General features: G+C 35.2%; 1 protein-coding gene across 1 annotated transcript in view; it reads right to left on the bottom strand.

Moving 5' to 3' along the window:
• The window catches only part of LOC141492308 (sequestosome-1-like), a 74,704-nt gene that overhangs the window by 8,575 nt on the left and 45,722 nt on the right, over positions 1–20,407 (bottom strand). The window contains 1 exon segment of the mRNA XM_074192781.1: positions 12,178–12,404. Coding sequence (XP_074048882.1) covers positions 12,178–12,404 — 227 coding nt within the window.

Genomic DNA, 20,407 nt, shown 5'->3' with positions numbered 1-20,407 from the left:
CCCCTTTTATTCATATACCCCAGTATTTTGTTTTTGAATACCACCCCCTTCAGTGTGTTTGCCCTCCTATATCGCACCCTCCCCTTTCTTTCCCCTTTCCCTTTTTTCCCTTTTCCTTTCCCTTCCTTTTGTTATTTCCCCTTATTTCCTCCACTCCCCTTTCCTTTTTCCGTCGCCCCTCCCCTTTTCCCCTTTTAATTATTGAAAGGTTAGATGTTTTATAAGTTAACTGAGTATGTGTAGGTTGACTTTAAGCCAAGTCTGATGAGAAGAAGATTCAGGTATTTCTCCTCTACTCCCTTCTTCCCCTCTATTATGATAGGCTTTTTTGTACCTCTTAGTGTAATCAGATTTGTTCCATTCAATGCCCTCCCTCCTCCCGTCTCTTTCCTGTCTCCCTTTTTAGGGAGGTAGTGTATTGTTTTAGATCATTCTATCTAGGTCATAGAAAATTCTGAGTGTCTGTCCCTTCTAGTTCAGTATATTCTATTGAATAGAGTCAAAATTCCTGAGAGTTATTAGTCTTTCTCCCAAGTGGGGTTAAAGCCAGTTCCATCCCATTAGATAGCAGTCTCATGGATAGGTCATGGATGTCCATCATTTCTGGCTATGTATATTCTCTCTGTTAGAGTTACATTTCTCAGGATTTATGAGAGTCTCTTTCTTCCCCCCCCCCCCCCCGTTGGGATATAGCCAGTTTTAAGTTACTGGATTGCATTGTTTTTCCTTTTACCGCCCCCCCCCCCCATTTTACCTTTTCATTTGTCACTTGAACCTCCTGTTTGATGTCCAAATTTTCTGTTTAGCTCTGGTCTTTTCATCAGAAATTTTTGGAATTCTTCCATTTCATTAAATGTCCATCATTTTCCCCTGGAAGAGAAGGCTCAGCTTTGCAGGAAAGTAGATTCTTGGCTGCATTCCAAGCTCCCGTGCTCTTCGAAATATCTTGTTCCAGGCCCTTCGATCCATCCCTTAACGTTGATGCAGCCAGGTCCTGCGTGAACCCTACTGTGGCTCCTTGATATTTAAATTCTTTCTTTCTGGCTGCTTGCAGGATTTTCTCTTTTATCTGATAGTTCTGGAGTTTGGGCACAACATTCCTTGGTGTTTTCATTTTAGGATCTTTTTCTGGTGGAGATCGATGTACTCTTTCAATAACTACTTTGCCCTCCAATTCCATGATATCATGGCAGTTTTCCATCACTAGATACTGTAATATTAACTTCCAGGCTTTTTTTCTCTTCAATGTTTTCAGGAAGTCCTATAATTTTCAGGTTTCGATCTATTCTCGAGGTCAGTGGTTTTGTTGATGAGGTATTTTGCATTTGCTTCTATTTTTTCTTTTTTTTGATTTTGTTTGACTCTTGCTGTCTCCTGGAGTCATTAGTTTCTGTAGACTCCATTATTTTTTTTGGGGGAGGAGTTTTCTTCATTAACCTTTTGCAACTCCTTTGCCAATTGGTCATTTCTACTTTTGAAAGAGCTTTCCATTTGACAAATTGAGGTTTTGAGAGAATTAATTTCTTTTTGCATTTGCTCATTTGAGGATCTGAGAGAATTATTCTTATTTTGTAATTGTCCAATTGATGATCTGAGAGATTTATTCTCCTTTTGTGTTTGTCCAATTTTACTTTCTAAGGTATTAATTTTCTCTCCCAAATTTTTAAGCTTCTTCCTTATTTCTTCAAGGAAGACTTTCTGTGCTGGAGACCAGATTGTATTCTCCTCAGAGGTTCCAGGTCTCTCAGAGTTGGAGTCTTTCCCTTCCAGGAATTTTTCTATGGATCCACCTTTCCGCTGACCCTTCTTCATTATGCTAAGACCTTGAGTTGGGGGGGTCTGGTTTACCTGGGCTGGAGATCGCTGAAGGCTTTACTGAGTGCAGTTTATCTGGCTGGCCAGTAGGAAGTGCTGGTTGCTGTCTCTGGGGTGTCTGTGACCTTGGTTGGGAGGCCTTCTCCCTTTGCCCACTGGCAGGAGTTGGAACTATTGAATTCTTTTGCCTTCAATCAATGGTGGGCTTTACCCTGGCCTGAGGTGATTCCTCAGCTGGGCTGGTTCTGCTCACACACCTGGGCCTGAGGCAGAAGTAATTTGCTTTTGTTTGAGGAGAGGTCTCTGTGCAATGGAGGCGTGCCCACAGTGTTACTCAGACCCGAGAAGCCTAGGGATGTTGTCTGCCGTTCTCCTGCACCATAACTCTTCCCCCAGCCTGGGGGAGCTCCAGGGGGACAGCACCAACACCAGCACCTCTGCTTCCCCATGGACCAAAGCCCCTTTCATCCAGCCCCATTGCTGATCCAGCAGGTTAGGCTCTCGGGCCCTTAGACTCCCAGTTCCAATTCAGCTGTTAATCTGGCTGATCCCAGGCTGCGTCTCCCTCAAAGCCCAGACTCACACGCTGGTACTCAGCCAGGGTTGCTGTGGGAGACAAATCCTGAGGTAGATCTTCCTCTCCTGGCTTTTCTTTCTGGGTTTCCTGGTTCGGCTTACTTTTAAGAGGTTTGTTTCATGTGATAGATGGGGAAGAGATCAGGAGACTTTAGAACTGTGCCTGTCTTCTCTCCTCCATCTTGGCCGGCTAATTTACATTGTCAACAGTGATCTAAACGTGTATCTAGAATAGATCCTCTCTGACTTCAACTATATATGTGTATATATGTATTATATATATATATATATATATACATATATACACATATATACATATATATATTTAATATTTGACATTTTATTATGTGTTAGAAACTTCAAAGTTGCCTTAATTTGTTTTTCTTTCATTCTTAATTCTTTGGAGTAATTCTTCATGTGGTCTTGGATAGTTTGCCATTCTTTTGAAAATATTTTGCATATAACTTTTGAAGTGTATCTCCTTTTTTTTTAAGTACTTAAGACATTTTTTTAAAAAAAGAAATTGAAGGTAATAGTCTTTGGTCTTTCTTTAAACTCCACAGTTATTTCTCTGGTTATGGATGACATTCTCTCTTGTAAATACCCTAAAATTGTCCCTAATTATTACAATGATGGAATGAACAAGGCCATTAAGGTTGATCATCACCCCCATTATGTGCTTAGTGTATATAATGTTCTGGTTGTGCTCATATCACTCAGCATCAGTTTGTGTAAGTCTTTTCAGGCTTCTCTGAAATCCCATCCCTCCTGATTTCTATTGATACAATATTGTTTAGCCATTCCCCAATTTTCAATTCTTTTATTAGATTTCTAAGTAAACATCATATGATCTTCAAAGAGTGAGAGTTTTGTTTCTTTCTCCCCAATAATAATTGTTTCAATTTCTTTTTCTTCTCTTATTGCTGAAGCTAACATATATAATACCATATTGAATAGTAATAGTGGTGATAATTGGCATTCTTGTATTACCCCTGAAATTATTTGGAATGCCTCTAGCTTATCTGCATTTCATATAATGCTCATTAATGGTTTTAGATAGATACTGCTTATCATTCTAAGGAACAATTCATTTATTCCTCTGCTCTCTTTTGTTTTTAGTAGGAATGACTACTGTACTTTGTAAAAGGCTTTGAAGAATACTGAAAGCACATATTGAGAAACCATATGGTTTCTGTTAGGTTTGTTATTGATATAGTCAATTATATTGACAGTTTTACTAATATTGAACCAACTCTGCATTCCTGGAGTAAATCCTGCTTGGTCATGGTGTATTATCCTAGTGATACCTTTGTTGATATCTCTTTACTATGATTTTATTTAAGATTTTTGCATCCATATTCATTAGGGAAATTGGTCTATAATTTTCTGTGTTTGTTTTGGTTTTCCTGGTTTAGGCATCTGCACCATACTGGTGTCATAGAAGAAATTAGGCAGAGTCCAATATTCACCTGTTTTTCCAATGAGTTTATATAGAATTGGAGTCAAATATTCCTTAAATGTTTGATAGAATTCACTTATGAATCCATCTGGCCCTGGAGATTTTTTCTTAAGGTGTTCATTGGTGACTTGTTGAATTTCTTATTCTGAGATAGGCTTATTTAGGTATTTAGTTTCCTCTTCATTTAACATGAGAAACATATTTTTGGTAAATATTCATCATTGCACTAAGATTATCAAATTTATTGATTTATGATTGGGCAAAATAGTACTGAATTATTACTTTAATTTGCTCTTCATTTTCATTTTTGGATACTAGTAATTACATTTTCTTTTTTCTTTTTTTTAAAATCAAATTAAACAATGATCTATCTATTTTATTGTTTTTTTCATACAACCAACTCTTAATTTTATTTATTAGTTCAATACTTTTCTTGCTTTCAATTTTTATTAATTTCTCTTTTAATGTTTAGAATTTCTAATTTGGTATTTAATTGGGAGTTTTTAATTTGTTCTTTCTCTAATTTTTTAGTTGCATGCTTAAGTTCATTGGTTTCTTCTTTCTCTATTTTACCCATGTTACATTTAGAATATAATATATATCCCCTATTAACTACTTTGACTATATCCCATAAGTTTTGGTATAATGTCTAATTATTGTCATTTTCTAGGATGAAATCATTAATTCTTTCTATAATTTGTTGGTTGATCCATTCATTTTTTAAAATGAGGTTATATAGTTTTCAATTAGGTTTAGATTTATCTCTCCATAGTCCATTATTTAACATAATTTTTATTGCAATATGATCTGAGAAGGGAGTATTAATTATTTCTGCCTTTCTGAATTTGATTATAAGGTTTTTATGCCCTAGTACATGTTCAATATCGCTGTAGGTGCCATGTTCTACAGAAAAAAAGGTATATTCCTTTCTATCCCTGTTCAGTTTTCTCCAAAGTTCTCTCATGTCTAGATTTTATAACATTCTATTTACCTCAACTTCCTTCTTGTTCATTTTAGGATTAGATTTATGTAATTCCAAGAGAGGAGGTGAGGTCTCTGACCAATAGAATTTTGCTATGTCTTCCTGTAAATAAATTAGTTTCACCTCTAAGAATTTGAATGCTATACTACTTGGTGTATACATATTTTGTATTGAAATTGCTTCATTGTCTATGGTACCTTTTAGGGGAATATAGTTTCCTTCCTTATCTCCTTTAATGAGATCTATTTTTGCAGGTGCTTTGACTGAGGTAAGGATTGCTATCCCTTCCTTTTTTCAGTTCAGCTGAAGCAAAATATATCCTGCTCCAACTTTTTACCTTTTCTCTATAGGTATCTCTCTACTTCAAATGTATGTTTTGTAAGCAGCATATTGTAGGATTCTGGTTATTAATCCACACTACTATTGCTTTCATTTCATGGGAGAGTTCATCCCATTCACATTCAAACTTATAATTACTCTGTATTGTCCTCCATGTTATCTTCTCTCTGTTTGTATTTTTCCCTTTTTTCACTTTATCCCTATTTCCCAATATTTTGCTCCTGAATACCACTTCCTTCAATTTGTTTGTCCCCCTATATCTGACCCCCCTTCCTTTTCTTTTCCCTTTCCCTTTGCCCCTTTCTTCCCTTCCTTCTGTCAGTTCCTCTTCCTCCCCACCTTCCCCTCTTAATACTTGAAAGATAAGTTTCACAACTCAATTGAGTATGTTTGTTTGTGTGTGTTTGTGTGTGTGTGTATGTGTGTGTGTGCTGTGTTTATCCTTCTTTGAGTGAAATTTTTTGAATTTTCCCCTCTATTGCAATAGGTCCTTGCTGCCTCTTCATGTGATGTAGTTTTTCCCCTTCTATCTCCTCCAACCTCCTGTCTCATTACTGTCCCCATTTTTTAAGGAAATATTACTATTAAATCATTGTATCAGAGTCATGGACAAATCATGAACATCCATTACTTCTGGCTAGGTATATTCTCTCTAATAGAACAACAGTTCTCAAGAATTATGAGAATCATTCTCCCAGTTTCATCTTATTAGATAACAGATTTTTCACCATTTAAAAATTTTTTCTTCTATCTCTTGAGTTTCCTATTTGAAGTTCAAATTTTCTATTTAGCTCTATTCTTTTCATAAAGGAAAAGTTGCTTTCCTATTTCATTAAAGGCCCATCTTTTCTCCTGGAAGAGAAGGCTCAATTTTGCCAATATTGGATTATTGGCTGCATTCCAAGCTCTTTTGCTCTTCAGAATATAAAATTCACTCCCTTGATGTTGATGCAGCTAGGTCTTGTGCAATACTGACTGTGGATCCTAGATATCTAATTTTTTTTTCTAGTTGCTTGCAGGATTTTCTCTTTTATCTGATAGTTCTGAAGTTTGGATACAATATTCCTTGGTGTTTTCATTTTGGAATATCTCTCAGGAGGGATCAAGGTATTCTTCCAATAACTATTTTGCCTCTGGTTAAAGGATTTCAGGAAAATTCTCCTTCACTATATCCTGAAGTATGGAGTCCAGGACTTGGGAGTCCAGTTTTCTTTATTTACCTTTTGTAACTCCTTTTCCAATTTATAATTCTATTTATTGGAATTTTCTATTTGCCCAATTGTATTTTTCAATTATTTCCTTTTGAATCTTGTACAATTGTATTTTTAGTTTCTTGTTTCAAGGTGATAATTTTCTCCAGTGAAGTGTTAATTTTCTCTTGCATTTCTTTTCCCAATATTTCCAATTAATTTTTAAATTCTTTCCTAATCTCTTCTAAGAAGTCTTTCTGTTCTGGAGACCAATTCATATTCTACTCTGAAGCTCCAGTTTTCTCTGAGTTTGGATACTTGTCTTCAAAGTAATATTCAATGTACCCTGCTTCCTGCTGGTCTTTCTTCATTTTCCTAGAATCTTGTGTTAAAGGAGGAACTGGTTCACTGATGTTGAGATCCCTAAAGACTTTCCTCACTGGGATTAGCAACTCCAAGTGAGTCCACCAGTAAGGGATACTAGATGCTTTCTCTGAAGTGCCTATGACCTTGTTTAGTGGCCTATTCCCTAGCCTGGGGTGCAGGAGAAGGCAGCACCATCCAGGTTATCCTAGAACAAAGTAAGCTGGGCCCTCAGGCCATATAGTTAACTTACTTAGTCTTCAATCAGCATTGAGGGAGGGCTGCCAGCCACATCTGAGCCTGAGGTCTGTGTACTGTTTTTGTTCTGGGAAGAGTCACTTTCTTTCATAGAATTGTGGGGAGGAGACCCAACTTGCATCACAGGGACTTCAATGGAAACACTGGGGCTGTTAGTCCTGGTCTTCCAGACCAGCTGAGCTGACTGGATTGATGTCTAGCCTCTGTGCTGGAGCTCTTCTGCCCCACACAATAAATGCTTCTGCGCTGGAGCTCTACCTACCAATTTGCATACAGCAAATACATCTGTTGCTGTTCTCAGGCTAGTCCTGTGGCTTCACTCTGATGCCCCTGTGCTGGTTCTCTGCTCTCTGCCCCTCAATTGCCCATACTACCCTTACACAGCCATTGTTGGTAGGTGTTCTCCTTCTTTGGGCTCTGTGGATCTACATTCTGTTTAAGAAGCTTGGTTCATATTAGTTCTGAGTGAAAAATCAGGAGGGTTTAAGATAGTACCTGGCTTCTCTCTGATGTCTTGACTGAAGTCCTCAGAAATACATCTCTTTTGTCAATTATCATAATTTCTTCCAATTTTTAAAAGATTTTTCCTATGACTTTCTGAATTCTTTTTTCCAAGTTTAACTTAAAAACAAACAAACAAATAAAAAGCATTAACTTCTATTGTTTTCCTTAACTTTACAGTCTTCCTAAAATATTTTTGGAAATTCTAGTCATAATAAAAGGAGCAAAAAACTAAATAGTCCCACAAATACTGTCTTCCCTTTTGTCTATATTCCATAATGCTCTCCATATTCTCTAATACTCAACTTTGCTTTTTCAGCCTATCACTAAGCACTTACTATGTGTCAGAAATTAGGCAAAGCATTGGGATTATAGAGAAAGACAAAAGACATTATTCGATCTCAAGGAAGTCATTTTAATGGAGAGAGAACAGGTAGATGACTATATACACAAAAGAAATTTATATACACAAGCAAGAAAGAATAAAAAGTCAAATTAACCTTGAGAATTACATCAGTGTGGAAATGTAAGATTTTACTCTCATTATCCCTCCCTAGTGGATGGGAAGACTTGGATTATCTCAATAATTATTTCAACTCTTCATTTTTCTCTTGAGTATAATTTAGACAAAGTAAAATAGAATGCTGAGAAGTCATCTGATGAATATTTTCCAGGAAGTATAAACCCTCAAAGTTGGTTTTTATTTTTCTTCCCCTCAATTACAGGGTGTGGTTTTTTAAAAAAATGAATGATCAAGATAATTGTTTCTTTATGTCTCTCTGCATTCATTTTTGTAGACAGTAAATTGAATAAATCTGTAGTTGAATGAAAATATATTTGTAAAAATTTTTTAAAAAATGGTATCAGTAAATTGAGCAATTTAAACAAGTTTATATTATTAGACAAATATAATGTCAAGAGTCATTAAAACAAAATATTTGAATTATTTTATTTATAATATATATATATATATATATATATATAAATATTATAATATTTCTCACTATATTGTAATTAAATGTGAGCCCAAGATAGATTGTGATTGACTGAAAATTATAGGGTTATATAGGTTAAACATTTTTAACCTTGAGTAAGTTTCAATCTTATCTAAGCTGGTTATATCTACTGCCATATGATATTGATCATATTACTCATGTCAAATTAATTAGTAATCTCAAATATATTTCAGGTGGTCAACGACAATTTCCCTTGATAACCTTTTCAAGAAAATTATGGATCTAAAGAACATGGGGTGTCAACTATTTTCCTTAAAATGTTTAAACTCTGAAGACAGCATACTGTTCAAATTCTTCTTTACTTAGCCTTATACTTAGCCTAAAACACTTTTTTTTGAGAATAACAGCGATAAGGATGGGTTTAAAAAGATCCAAAGAGTAGACCTAATGAGTACCAGATGATCAACCTAAAAGAAATTCAATATCTTCTGCTTCTTGTTTCTTTGCTTGTCATGGGATTATTTTGGTACTTTTTTTGTAGGGGAGACACTGAATATATTTGCTAAAAGAAGATCTATATATATCCTATTTAATTGGATAAAAATGTGACTAGGTAAAAGAAAGGAGATTAGCTAATATTGGTAATTCCAGAAAGAAAAAAATTAAGCTGTTCACAATATCTTTCAAAATTCTTTACAAGGCTAACTGATAATCTAAACTCAAATAATATGTACTTAATAAATGATAATTTAATTGATTTTGATTAAAAACTTGAATATATATTTAATGCATTTTCAAAACTTTGTGAGGGTATCTTGAAACCTACTCTTGGGGTTTGATGTAGTCTGCAGAGTGCATTTTTTGACCTGTTACATGAAATAGGAAGTGCTGAGAAACAGGAATTAAAAGGTTACAGTGAAAATATTTACTTATTCAGTTAGAGGACATGAGTTCAAGGATCAGCTTTTTCCTTTACTTTTTTTTTAACCAAGTCATTTCACTTCTAGCAGTATGAGTTTCCTCATCTATAAAATGAGCGGCTTATGATTCACTACCTGCATAACAATAGGCAATTAATTGAATTTTTTATCTCTAAATTAAAGGGTTTAATCCAGTGTTCTCTAAATTCTATAATGATTTCAATTATATGGTTACCTCAGTTTCTGTAATCTTAATGATTGTTTCTTTGACTAACTGAAGAAAGAACTATTTTTTGTTACACAATAATTTCTTTAAACAATGCTTTTTATTTTTCTTCAAAATTATATTAGTTTCACATATAGTTTGATATGCCATAAAAGGGAAAACATAGTTTCTAGGGTATAGCATTTTCTAGGGTTTATGCTTCTTTTATATGGCTTTGTTTGTGACAAAAATGCCAGTGGTAGAAACAGATTTCTGGGCATGCATAGGCATTTGTTCTTTGGATTTTTTCCTCAGCTTATACATTTGAATTGTTCACATTATTTATTTTGTTTTTATTAGTCAGTGACCAATATAATGGGCAAATCTGGTCCTGGGTCCCATGGATTTAATTACCACTTTGGTAATTTCTTTCTGGCTGCAGTTTCTCTGCTGATTCCCAGTCTTATATAGTTACATATTGAAACACCTCAAACTGGATGTCCAGTATACCTTTTAAGCTCAATATGTCCAAAAACAGAACTTATTTTCCCCATCAAAAATCTCTTTGCTTTCTACCTTTTCTTTTTTTTTAAATTAATTAATTTATTTTTATATTACTACAATAGTTATTGTAAAAGTAGACATAATCTCCCTTTACTCCACAAAAATAGATGAACCTCAAGAAAAATAAAGTTAGAAAAAATGAAAAACAATGTGTACTTCCATCTGTGTCTGGATACCATCAGCTCTGGGATGAATCAATAGAAGTTGATTCAATGTTTTTTATACTACAGTTGTTATTGCTAACTGTATTCCCCTCCATTGTATTCCTCATCTCTCCTATTTATTTTATTCTGTCTCTCCTTTCAACTTGTCCCTCCTCAAAAGTGTGTTGTATGTGACTACCCTCTCCCACAATTTTCCTTCTCTTCTGTCATCTATACTCTTCCCTCCACTCCTCAGTCCCCTTTCTCCCATTCTTTTTCTCACCTTTTTCCTTTAGGGTAAGAAAAATTTCTATATCTTTTTGAGTGTGCATGTTATTTTCTCTCTCAGCCATTTCTGATGAGAATGAGGGCTTGCTCACTGTCCCCCCTTCCACTCCATTGCAAAAGCTTTTTCTTCATCTTTTATATGAAACATCTTTGTCCATTCTACCTCTCCTTTCCCTTTCTCCCAGTACATTCCTTTTTCACCCATTGACTTCATTTTTATAATATATTATGCCTTCATATTCAGCTCCCTCCTGCTCCTTTTGTATATAAGTTTCTTCTAACAGCTCTAATAAAGGAGAAGGTTCATATGAGTTATCAGTATCATTTCCCCATGCAGGAATACAAGAAGTTCAATATCAATAAATCCCTCAAAATTTGCCCTTCCCATTCACCCTCTCTATGCTTCACCTGAGTCCTGTACTTGAAGACCTAACTTTCTGTTCATCTCTGGTCAATGCAACAAGAAAGTTTGGGAGTCCAATATTCCATTGAATGTCCATCTTTTCCCCTGAGAGGGGATATTCAGTTCAGAGGATTCTGGTTTGTAATCCAAGCTCTTTTGTATTCTGGAATGTCATAAACCAAGATCTCTGAGCCCTTAAGGTCCTGTTTCTGTCTACTTTCCATATTTTCTCTTTGACTTGGAAGTTCTGAAATGTAACTATAATATTCCTGAGAGGGTTTTTTTTTTGGGGGGGGGCAAACAGAGAAATCTCTTTCAGGAGGTTATTAGTGAATTCTCTCAATTTCCATTTTTACCTTCTTTTTCTAGGCTATCAGGACAAGTTTTTCTGTAGAATTTCCTGGTAGCCAAATAACTTTTAAATTATCTCACTTGGATCAGTTTTTAGATCAGATGTTTTTCCAATGAGATATTTCACATTTTCTTCTATTTTGTTATTCTCTTGGTTTTTTAATTTTTTTTTTTTTTGATTTCTCATAAAGTCATCCACTTGCCTTTGCTCCATTCTACATTTGAAGGAGTTATTTTTTTTCAGAGAGCTTTCCTGTTTCCTTTTCCATCTGACCAATTCTGTTTTTAAGTTATTCTTCTACTTAATGACCTTTTGGACTGGTTTTTCTATTTGACTTAAACCAGTTTGTAACATGGCATTTTCTTCAGCATTTTTTGCTATCTCCTTCACCAAACTGCTGACTTGATTTTCATGATTTTTCTGCATTGCTCTTCTTTCTCTTCCAAATTTTTCCTCTACTTCCTTGCCTGATTTTCAAAATCTTTTTTTGAGCTCTTCCATAACATAAGACCAGTTGCTATTTTTCTTGGAGGCCTTGGATACAGAAGCTTTGATTTTGTCATCTTCTGAATATGAATTTTGATCTGCCATGAGACCAAAGGAATTATCTGTAGTCAGATTCTTTTTCCTTATGTTATTTACTCAGTTCCTGAGCCTATGACCTGATTTTAACACAGTTCCCAAGCTTTTGGGACTACTGGATCTGAATATGGGCAAAGCAGCAGAGTCCTCTCTCAGGGATAGCAGAGAAACCTCTGCAGTCTCTCTCCACCCTTAACATCCATGGACTGAACCCCCTGGAAGTAACTGCTGGATGGTTCTGCAGGCTTGCTTTTGGTTTCCAGGACAGGGCTGGCCTATACTTTGCACTCAATCTGGTGCAGCAGAGTTCTCCCGTTGAGTTTCCAAATTGTGCTTGGTGATCCCTGGGCTGAGAGGTCTGGAACCTGCTCCCACTGCCATGGACCCAAGCATCCCATGGGTCTGGCATGCTGGAACTGGTTCACTTTATGGGGCCCAGCCTGTGCTGGGGCCTTTTCCAACTCCAGTCCCGGCAGAACAAATTCTTCCTGGTGATCTTTCAAGTTGTCTTGGGTTGGGGAATTGTTTCACTCAGTCTTTCTGTGAGTTCCACCACTCAAGAATTTTGTTGAAGTCCTAATTTTAAGGCATTTGTAGTAATCTGGGAATTCCCACCTCATTCTGTCATCTTGGTTCTACCCCCTTCCTATCTTTTCTCTTAATTTTGAGGGCCACACTATCTTCCCAAGTACAACAACTTATAACCTTGGTGTTATATTTGACTCTTCTCTATTTCCCATCTCCCTCTCTCCCTATCCATTTTGTTTCCAAGATATATTGATTTCACTTATGCAACAGTTCTCAAATATGTCACTTTCTTCCTTATGGCACTTCCATAATTCTGGTGAAGTCTTCATGATCTCATTCTTGGAATACTTTAATAATCTGATGATAGGCCTGTCTGCCTCAAGTTTCTCTCCAATCAAATCCATATTACATTTAGTCACTAAAGTGAATTTGCAAAAGCACAAGTCTGGCCATACCATCTCTCTATTCAGACTTCAATGACTCCTTTTAATCTTATAATCAAATACAAAATGCTCTGCTTTCCAGGTTCTTTACTCTTGTACTCTTCAATTTAGGTCTCCTTGCTCTCTCAAAAGCAAGAACCTCCATCTCTCACTTCCAGACATTTTCTCTAGCTATTCTGGATGACTCTTAAATGAGTCACATAGAAGGAACCCATGTGCAATATTTTTATTAATATAACCCCACAGGGGTTCACAAGGGATTTAGGGACTAACCCGATGGGGATATTACACTTGTCAAGGTCTGTCCATCCTTTAAAAAATCATTAGACCTTTTAAGACCTAACTATCTTCAATATGTCATTATTCCCTTTCATAATCATATTTCCCAGGAAAGCTATTTTCTTTGCCTCTGCATCCTCTCCTCTTACATATTTCTCAATGTCTTTCTGTCTGATTTTTGTGCACACTAGCAAATTGAAAGAGATATCTTTAAGCTTACCATTGATCTCTTTATATATAGATTCTATGATCTTTTTCTCAGTCCCTATCCCTTATTGACTTATCTGTAGCATTTGGTCCTATTGACCCGTCTCTTCTCCTGGGTATTCTCTCTTGTCTGGGTTGTTGAGACATTGCTTTGCCTTGATTTTCTTTCAGCCCAGTTTTGAATCTGTTTAGCCAGGTCTTCTCAGATTTCTTTTCTTGAACATTATTTATGTCCCACCTATTACTATGATTGTATTCCAAGGCTCTTTCTATATAGATCTTGTTCTCTTCTACCTTAACACAATCTTGGTGTTTTCATTGAATCCTTTGTATTCAACTATATCTCTATATACAAAATCCCTAGATATATATTTCCAAATCTATTCTTTCTCCACATCCTCAGTCTTTTACCATTACCTAGTAGAAATTTCAAGATAGATATCTCAAAATCATATCAAACTCAACATGTTCAAAGCAGAATTTATTATCTTTTCCTGAAAACCCAACTGTCTTCTTATCTCCTTATCATCTACTATGTTTCTAATAACCCAGGTTTGCAGTATAAGTATTCTTGATTCTTCTTAATATGCACCATATCCCCTCTCTCCAATCTATCTTATGGAAAATTTGTTGATTTTATTTTATGAGCTAGTAAATGTTTAAGAACTAGTCCTTTGGGAAAAAATGTATCCATGATGATACACTTTTAAGTGTAATCTACATTATTAACTATTTCTCCATTACTTTCTTAAGTTTAGAAATTAAAAAAAAATCAATCCTTGATTTGTAGTATTAGCCAATTTTTCTGCTGTAATTACTCAGATTGAAAATTTAGCAAATAATTCTTATAAAGTGGCATGAGCCTTCTTTCCCTTCTCTCTATTCAGATAAGTATTAATGTAGTTCAAGCCCTTATTATTTCTCAGTTGTATTTTTGCAATCACCTCCTTATTTTTTTCTACCTCAAGATTCTTTATTTTTCATATAGCCATCAGACTTATATTCCTAAAGCTTGTATCTGTCCAAATCATTCCTCTATACAAGATATTTCAGACATTTTCTATCACCTTTAAAATAAAATTCAAATTCTTCTGTTTGACATTTAAAATCTTTTACTATCTGGTACTAGTCTTCTTTTCCAAAGTTCTTGGACATTAATCCCTTTCACACATTCTATAGTCCAATCATTTTAAACTATTTGATGTCCTTCACACATTTCCAAAATTCCAAAATTGGAACATAATTTTCTGCAACATAATGAATCAAGTCTTAAATCCCTAGATATGCAAAGACCTCTACCAGATATTGGGAGTGCAAGCACACCTCTATTTGTGATGAGTTTACGTTCCATTCATGAAATATATTTCCTTTTCATCTCTACCTCTTAGAATTTCAGGTCTCTTTTAAAACTCAGATCAGTAACTAACTTTCCTCATCCATTCATTCAATTTCTAATGCCTCTTTCAAAATTTATCTTATGTTTGCTTTTAAAGTATTTTTTTTTATTTGCAAGTTTGCAGGCATTCACCAAATAGAATGGAAAGGTACTTTCAGGGCTTTGTTGTTCAATCATTCCATTGTGTCTGAGTCTTCATGACTCTGAGGTCCATACCATGCCATGCCCTTCTCTTCTCTTCTATCTCCTGAAATCTGTTCATGTATTATAGTCCAAGGCTCTGGAAAGACAACTGGAGTAGGTTGGTATGATCATTTGAGCTTTCAACTCAATGCGTTTCAGGCTCTCACTCCAAATTCCAGCATCAGCATGTATTCTCCGAGCTCTCAGATCTTTCTCTGGGTTAACATTTTTCATAATAAATCTTTTAGAATTGTCCTGGGTCATTGTATTGTGAAGAAAATCTGAGTCATTGAAAGCTGATCATCTTAAAATATTACTATTGTTTTAGTCTATTTTAGGCTAATTACTCCAATTAATAATGAGCTAAAACTTTTACTTTTGACTATAGATAGTATTGATAATCTTATTTCGAAATTGTTTATACCATTTGATCACTTACCAATTGAGGAATGACTTATTTTTTATACATTTGGTATTTCTTCATATGTTTATAATTGAGGCCTTTATCATAGAAACTGGCTTCAAAATTTTTTCTGTTACAGTTCCTAATTGAACTTCCCTCCATCCTATTCTCTATACCCCATTAAATTCTATTCTCTATCACCTTTTACCCTGTCTCTCTTCAAATGTATTTTGCTTCTGACTATTCTCCCTCAAACTGCCCTCTGTTCCATCACTCTCTTCTCATTTTCTTATCTCCTTCCCCTTTCATTTTTCACTCGGGTAAGGCAGATTTCTATATCCTATTGAGAGTGTACTTTACTCCTTTGAGTTAATCCTGATGACTGGAGGTCGGGGGGGAGTCAGCAGGAAGCTTTTAACCACAGTGCAGTTCAGGTCCTGACAGCTTGGCAACAGGTTCTGGCAGCTAAATAGCCAACCAGCAGGGAGGGTCCCAAGTCCTAAAAAAGTCTGAACCCTGGGAATATCAGAACAAAAGACAGGATTAGGTTGTGAACAAACCACTACAAAAGTAGAACCTAGACATAAAGGTGGAAATGAACCTAGACTGCATAGGCAACAACAAACCAGGGATCAGATCCCAGCCCCAACATAAAAGATTGGATCTATTCTCCCTATACCCCAGTAGCAGAGTTAAAACAATAAAGATGAGCAAAAGAGCTCTCAGTATACAAAAACTACTTTGCAGATAAAGATGATATCCATGCCATGTTGGAAGAAGAAATCAGTGATAAATTCCTCACAGGGGAGTCTCAAAAGAGTCTATGATTTGGACCCAAATCCAGAAGCTAAAAGAAAAGCTTTAAAAAGAATTTAAAAACCAAAGAAGAGAGACAGAAGAAAAAAATGAAAAAAAATGAAATGATAGTCATGCAGAAAAATTATGAAGACTTAACCAAAGAAATCACCTCTTTTAAAAGTAAAAATAGCCAACTGGAAAAGGAAACACAAAAGCTAATTGAAGAAAATAAAACCCTAAAAATTAGAAATGAACATATAAAAACCAATAAATCTACAATACTACAAGATTTCATCAAACAAAATAAACCAGATGACAAAGTTGAAAAAAATGCCAAGAACCTTTTAGGAAAAACAAATGACCTAGGAAATGATCCAGGAGAGATACTTTTTTCTATGAATTGCTGGACTCCCAGAAAGCCTAGATCAAAAAAAATAAAACCTAGAAAACATCATGCAGGAAATTATCAGGGAAAACTATTCAAATCTGCTAGGACAAGAAGGTAATAAAGCCATTGAAAGAAGAAAGAGACCCCAGGATAAAAACTCCAAGCGTTGTTAGAGCCAAATTCCAGAACTCTCAATTAAAGGAGAAAGTTCTGCAAGCAGGAAAATAGAAACAATTTAAATACCTAGGAAACACAATCAGAATCATACAGGACAGGGATGGCTAGGTGGCACAGTGGACAGAGCACCAGCTCCAGAGTCAAGAGTGAGTACCTGAGTTCAAATCTGGCCTTAGACACTTAATAATTACCTAACTCTGTGGCCTTGGGCAAGCCACTTAATCCTATTTGCCTTGCAAAAACAAAACAATAAAAAATGACCTGTCAGAACCTGATGAACACTTTATAAAATATCTCTTATGTATCTCTTTCCCTTAATCCTATTTCCTCATAATGAAAATTACTAATCTATAAACATGTTTATCACAAATATGTATGTATTATGTTAAATCTGACTCTTTGCTGCTGAGGGGAGGGGGTGGGAAGGAAGAATGGAAGAAAATATTATAACTTAAAATACACATATGCATATGGATGAATGTTGAAAAGCTTTCATACAATGCATTTGTAAAAATAAAATATCAATTAAAAACAGTAAGAGAAGAAAAAGAAATTAAAGCTATCAGAATAGGCAATGAGTAAACAAAATTCCCACTCTGTGCTTGATTTGATGGTATACTTAGAGAAGTCTTAAGAATACACTACAAAACTACTTGAAGTTATTAACAACTATAACAAAGTTGCAGAATATAATATAAATTCACATATATCATCAGGATTTCTATACATTACCAGAAAAGCCCAGCAGCAGGAGATAGAAAGCAAAATTCCATTCAAAATAATATAAAATATTTAGGAGTCTACCTGGCAAGACAAGGTCAGGTACTGTATGGATATAATTATAGAGCATTTTTCAAACAAAGTCAGAGCTAAACAACTGGAAAAATACTTGTTGCCCATGGGTAGGCCAAGCTAATATGATAAAAATTGCAATTTTACTTAAATTGATCTACTTTAATGCCACATCAATCAAACGACTCAAAAGTTATTTTATAGAGTTATAAAAATAATTAAATTTTTTTGAAAGAAGCAGGGATCAAGAATATCAAGGGAAATAATGAAAAAAATGCAAAAGTAGCCAAACCTTACCAGATCTAAAACTATAATAAAGTGTCAGTTATCAAAAGTATTTGGTAATAGTTAAGAAATAGAGTGGGGGGTGTGTGGCACAGTGGATAAAGCATTGGCCTTGGAGACATGAGAACCTGAGTACAGATATGACTTTAGACACTTAATACTTTTAACTGTGTAACTTTAGGCATGTCTTTTAACCGCATTACCTTGCAAAGCCTCCCCCCTCCCAAAAAGAAAAGAAATAGAGTGGTGGGTCATGACACAACAGGAAATAACTACTGTTTGATAAACCCAAAGATGCCAGCTTCTGGGACAAAAATTCACAATTTGACAAAAACTGCTGGGAAAAAAGGAAAATAGGATGGCAGAAACTAGAATAAATCAAAATCTCCCACCACATGTAAACATAAGGTCTAAATGGAAACCTGATTTAGACATAAAGGGTGATACCATAAGCCAATTAGAAGAGCAAGGAATTGTTTACTTATGAGATTTACAGAGAGAACGAGAATTTATGAGAAATGAAAAGGTAGAGACTGTCACGAGAGGCAAAATGAATAATTTCAGTTGCATTAAATTAAAGTTTTTGCCCAAACAAAATCAATATATCTGAAAGCAGAAAACTGGAAAATAATTTTTATAATGAGTGTCATTGATAAAGGTTTACTTTCTATACTATGTAGAGACGAGTCAAAGAAATCTTTCTCTAATTAACAAATAGTCAAAGGATATGACTAGGCAGATTTTAGATGAAGAAATTAAGCTACTTATAGTAATTTGAAGAAAACGTCCTAGGTCACTTATCATATTGATTAATATGACAGAAAAGAAATGATAAATGTTGGAGGGGATGTTGGAAAACTGGGACACTGATTCACTGTTGGTGGAATTGTGAATTGATTCAACCATCTAGGAGAGCAATTTGGTACTGTGTCTGAAGGACAATAAAACTGTGCATACCCTTTGATCCAACAATGCCAGTACTTTGTTTGTATCCCAAAGAGATGATAAAAAGGGGAAAAGACCCATATGTGCAAAAATATTTTGTGGTATCTCTTTTTATATTGTCAATGAATTGGGTATTGAGGAGATGCCCATCAGTTGGAGAATGGGTAAACATGGTATATGTATGTGATGAAGGACTATTAAAAATCATCTCTATATTTAAATGGAAAATAAATATATATATTAAAACCCATTAAATTATAGCATAGTTAAATATATAAATCTATTTAATTTTATGTATATATATATATATATATATAATATTTAAAGTAGTGTCCCAAACTTCTTTTCAGAGATATTTATAGAGACATGAAAGTTTTCAGTTCTTTCAAGGTGGTATGATCTAAGGAGAAATGTCTGCTCTTTTTTCCGAACTGTGCTCTGGTCAGTGAGTGACCGCAAGCACTTTCTTTGGTCCTAGTACTATGAGGAGGGTCCCTGCTTCCCTGTTACAGCAAGTTCTGTTGTGCTACTGCTCCTCCATTCCCTGGGACTATAACCTTGGACTAAACCCAGATCCAAATGCAGACAAAGCACCATAATCCAGTCTGAGTGTTAGCAAAGAGACTCCTATAATCTTCTGAGCCATTGTTTTTCCCCCTTTACCATCTGTGAGCTGATAGCTCTAGAAGCAACTGCTGCCACTGCTAATTTATTGTTCCTGTGGCAGGGTGGGTGCCAGGTCTTAGATACCCAAGTCTGAGCTAGACTGTGCCCCACTCTCACCCTGTTTCAACAGACCTTTCCTGACAATCTTCTAAGTTGTCTCTGGTTAAAAAAATTGCTTCACTCCATCTTTTTGTGGGTTCAGTCATTTTAGAATTTGTCTAGCATCATACTTAAAATCATTTGGAGGAGTTTAGGGAGATCTCTGGTAAATCCCTACCTTTACTCTGCCATCTTGGCTCCACTTCCCTTTTAATCCATTTCTGGTGCACTAATGATATGTCCATATGTATTCCCAAAGTCTCTGTCTTGGCCCTTTTTCTTTACTTTCTCTGTAATATCCTGGTATAGAAAGCTTATTAGCTGTCCTAATTTCCATTACCAATTCTGCACTGATTCCTTTATCTCATTCTAAACACACACACACACACACACACACACACACACACACACACACACACACACACAGAAACACACACACACAAACAATTTAGCCATAGTCTTTTGAGGGTATTTGCTATTCCTATATCACTGAGATTCATATTGTTAGTGTTTTCTTTTTCTTTTAAATTTTATTTATTTAATGCTATTGGGTTAAATGACTTGCCCAAGGTCACACAGCTAGGCAATTATTACATTTCTGAGGCCTGATTTGAATTAAGGTCCTTCTGACTCCAGGATCAATACTCTATCTACTGTGCCACCTAGCGGTCCCCAGTTAGTGTTATCCTTAATGCCTCAATTGCATTTACCCCACTTATCCAATATTTTGTTACTTTTTTCTTGTTTTCTCTTTCATAACTTATATTTCAAAGGAGAAAACATTGAAAACTTTATACTTGGAAGGCCTTAAAATTCTATTTTTTCTTTAAATGCTATAAATTTGAATTCAAGAAAAGATAATGAGGAATTATAGCAGAAGTATTTGAATTGACAAGATGAGATAGGCAAGGCAACACTTTAT

Source organism: Macrotis lagotis, chromosome 6 (assembly GCF_037893015.1).
Source record: "Macrotis lagotis isolate mMagLag1 chromosome 6, bilby.v1.9.chrom.fasta, whole genome shotgun sequence".
NCBI classification, from domain to species: Eukaryota; Metazoa; Chordata; class Mammalia; order Peramelemorphia; family Peramelidae; genus Macrotis; species Macrotis lagotis.
The sequence above is the reverse complement of the archived record's forward strand: the minus strand, read 5'-3'. Positions and strand labels throughout refer to the sequence as shown.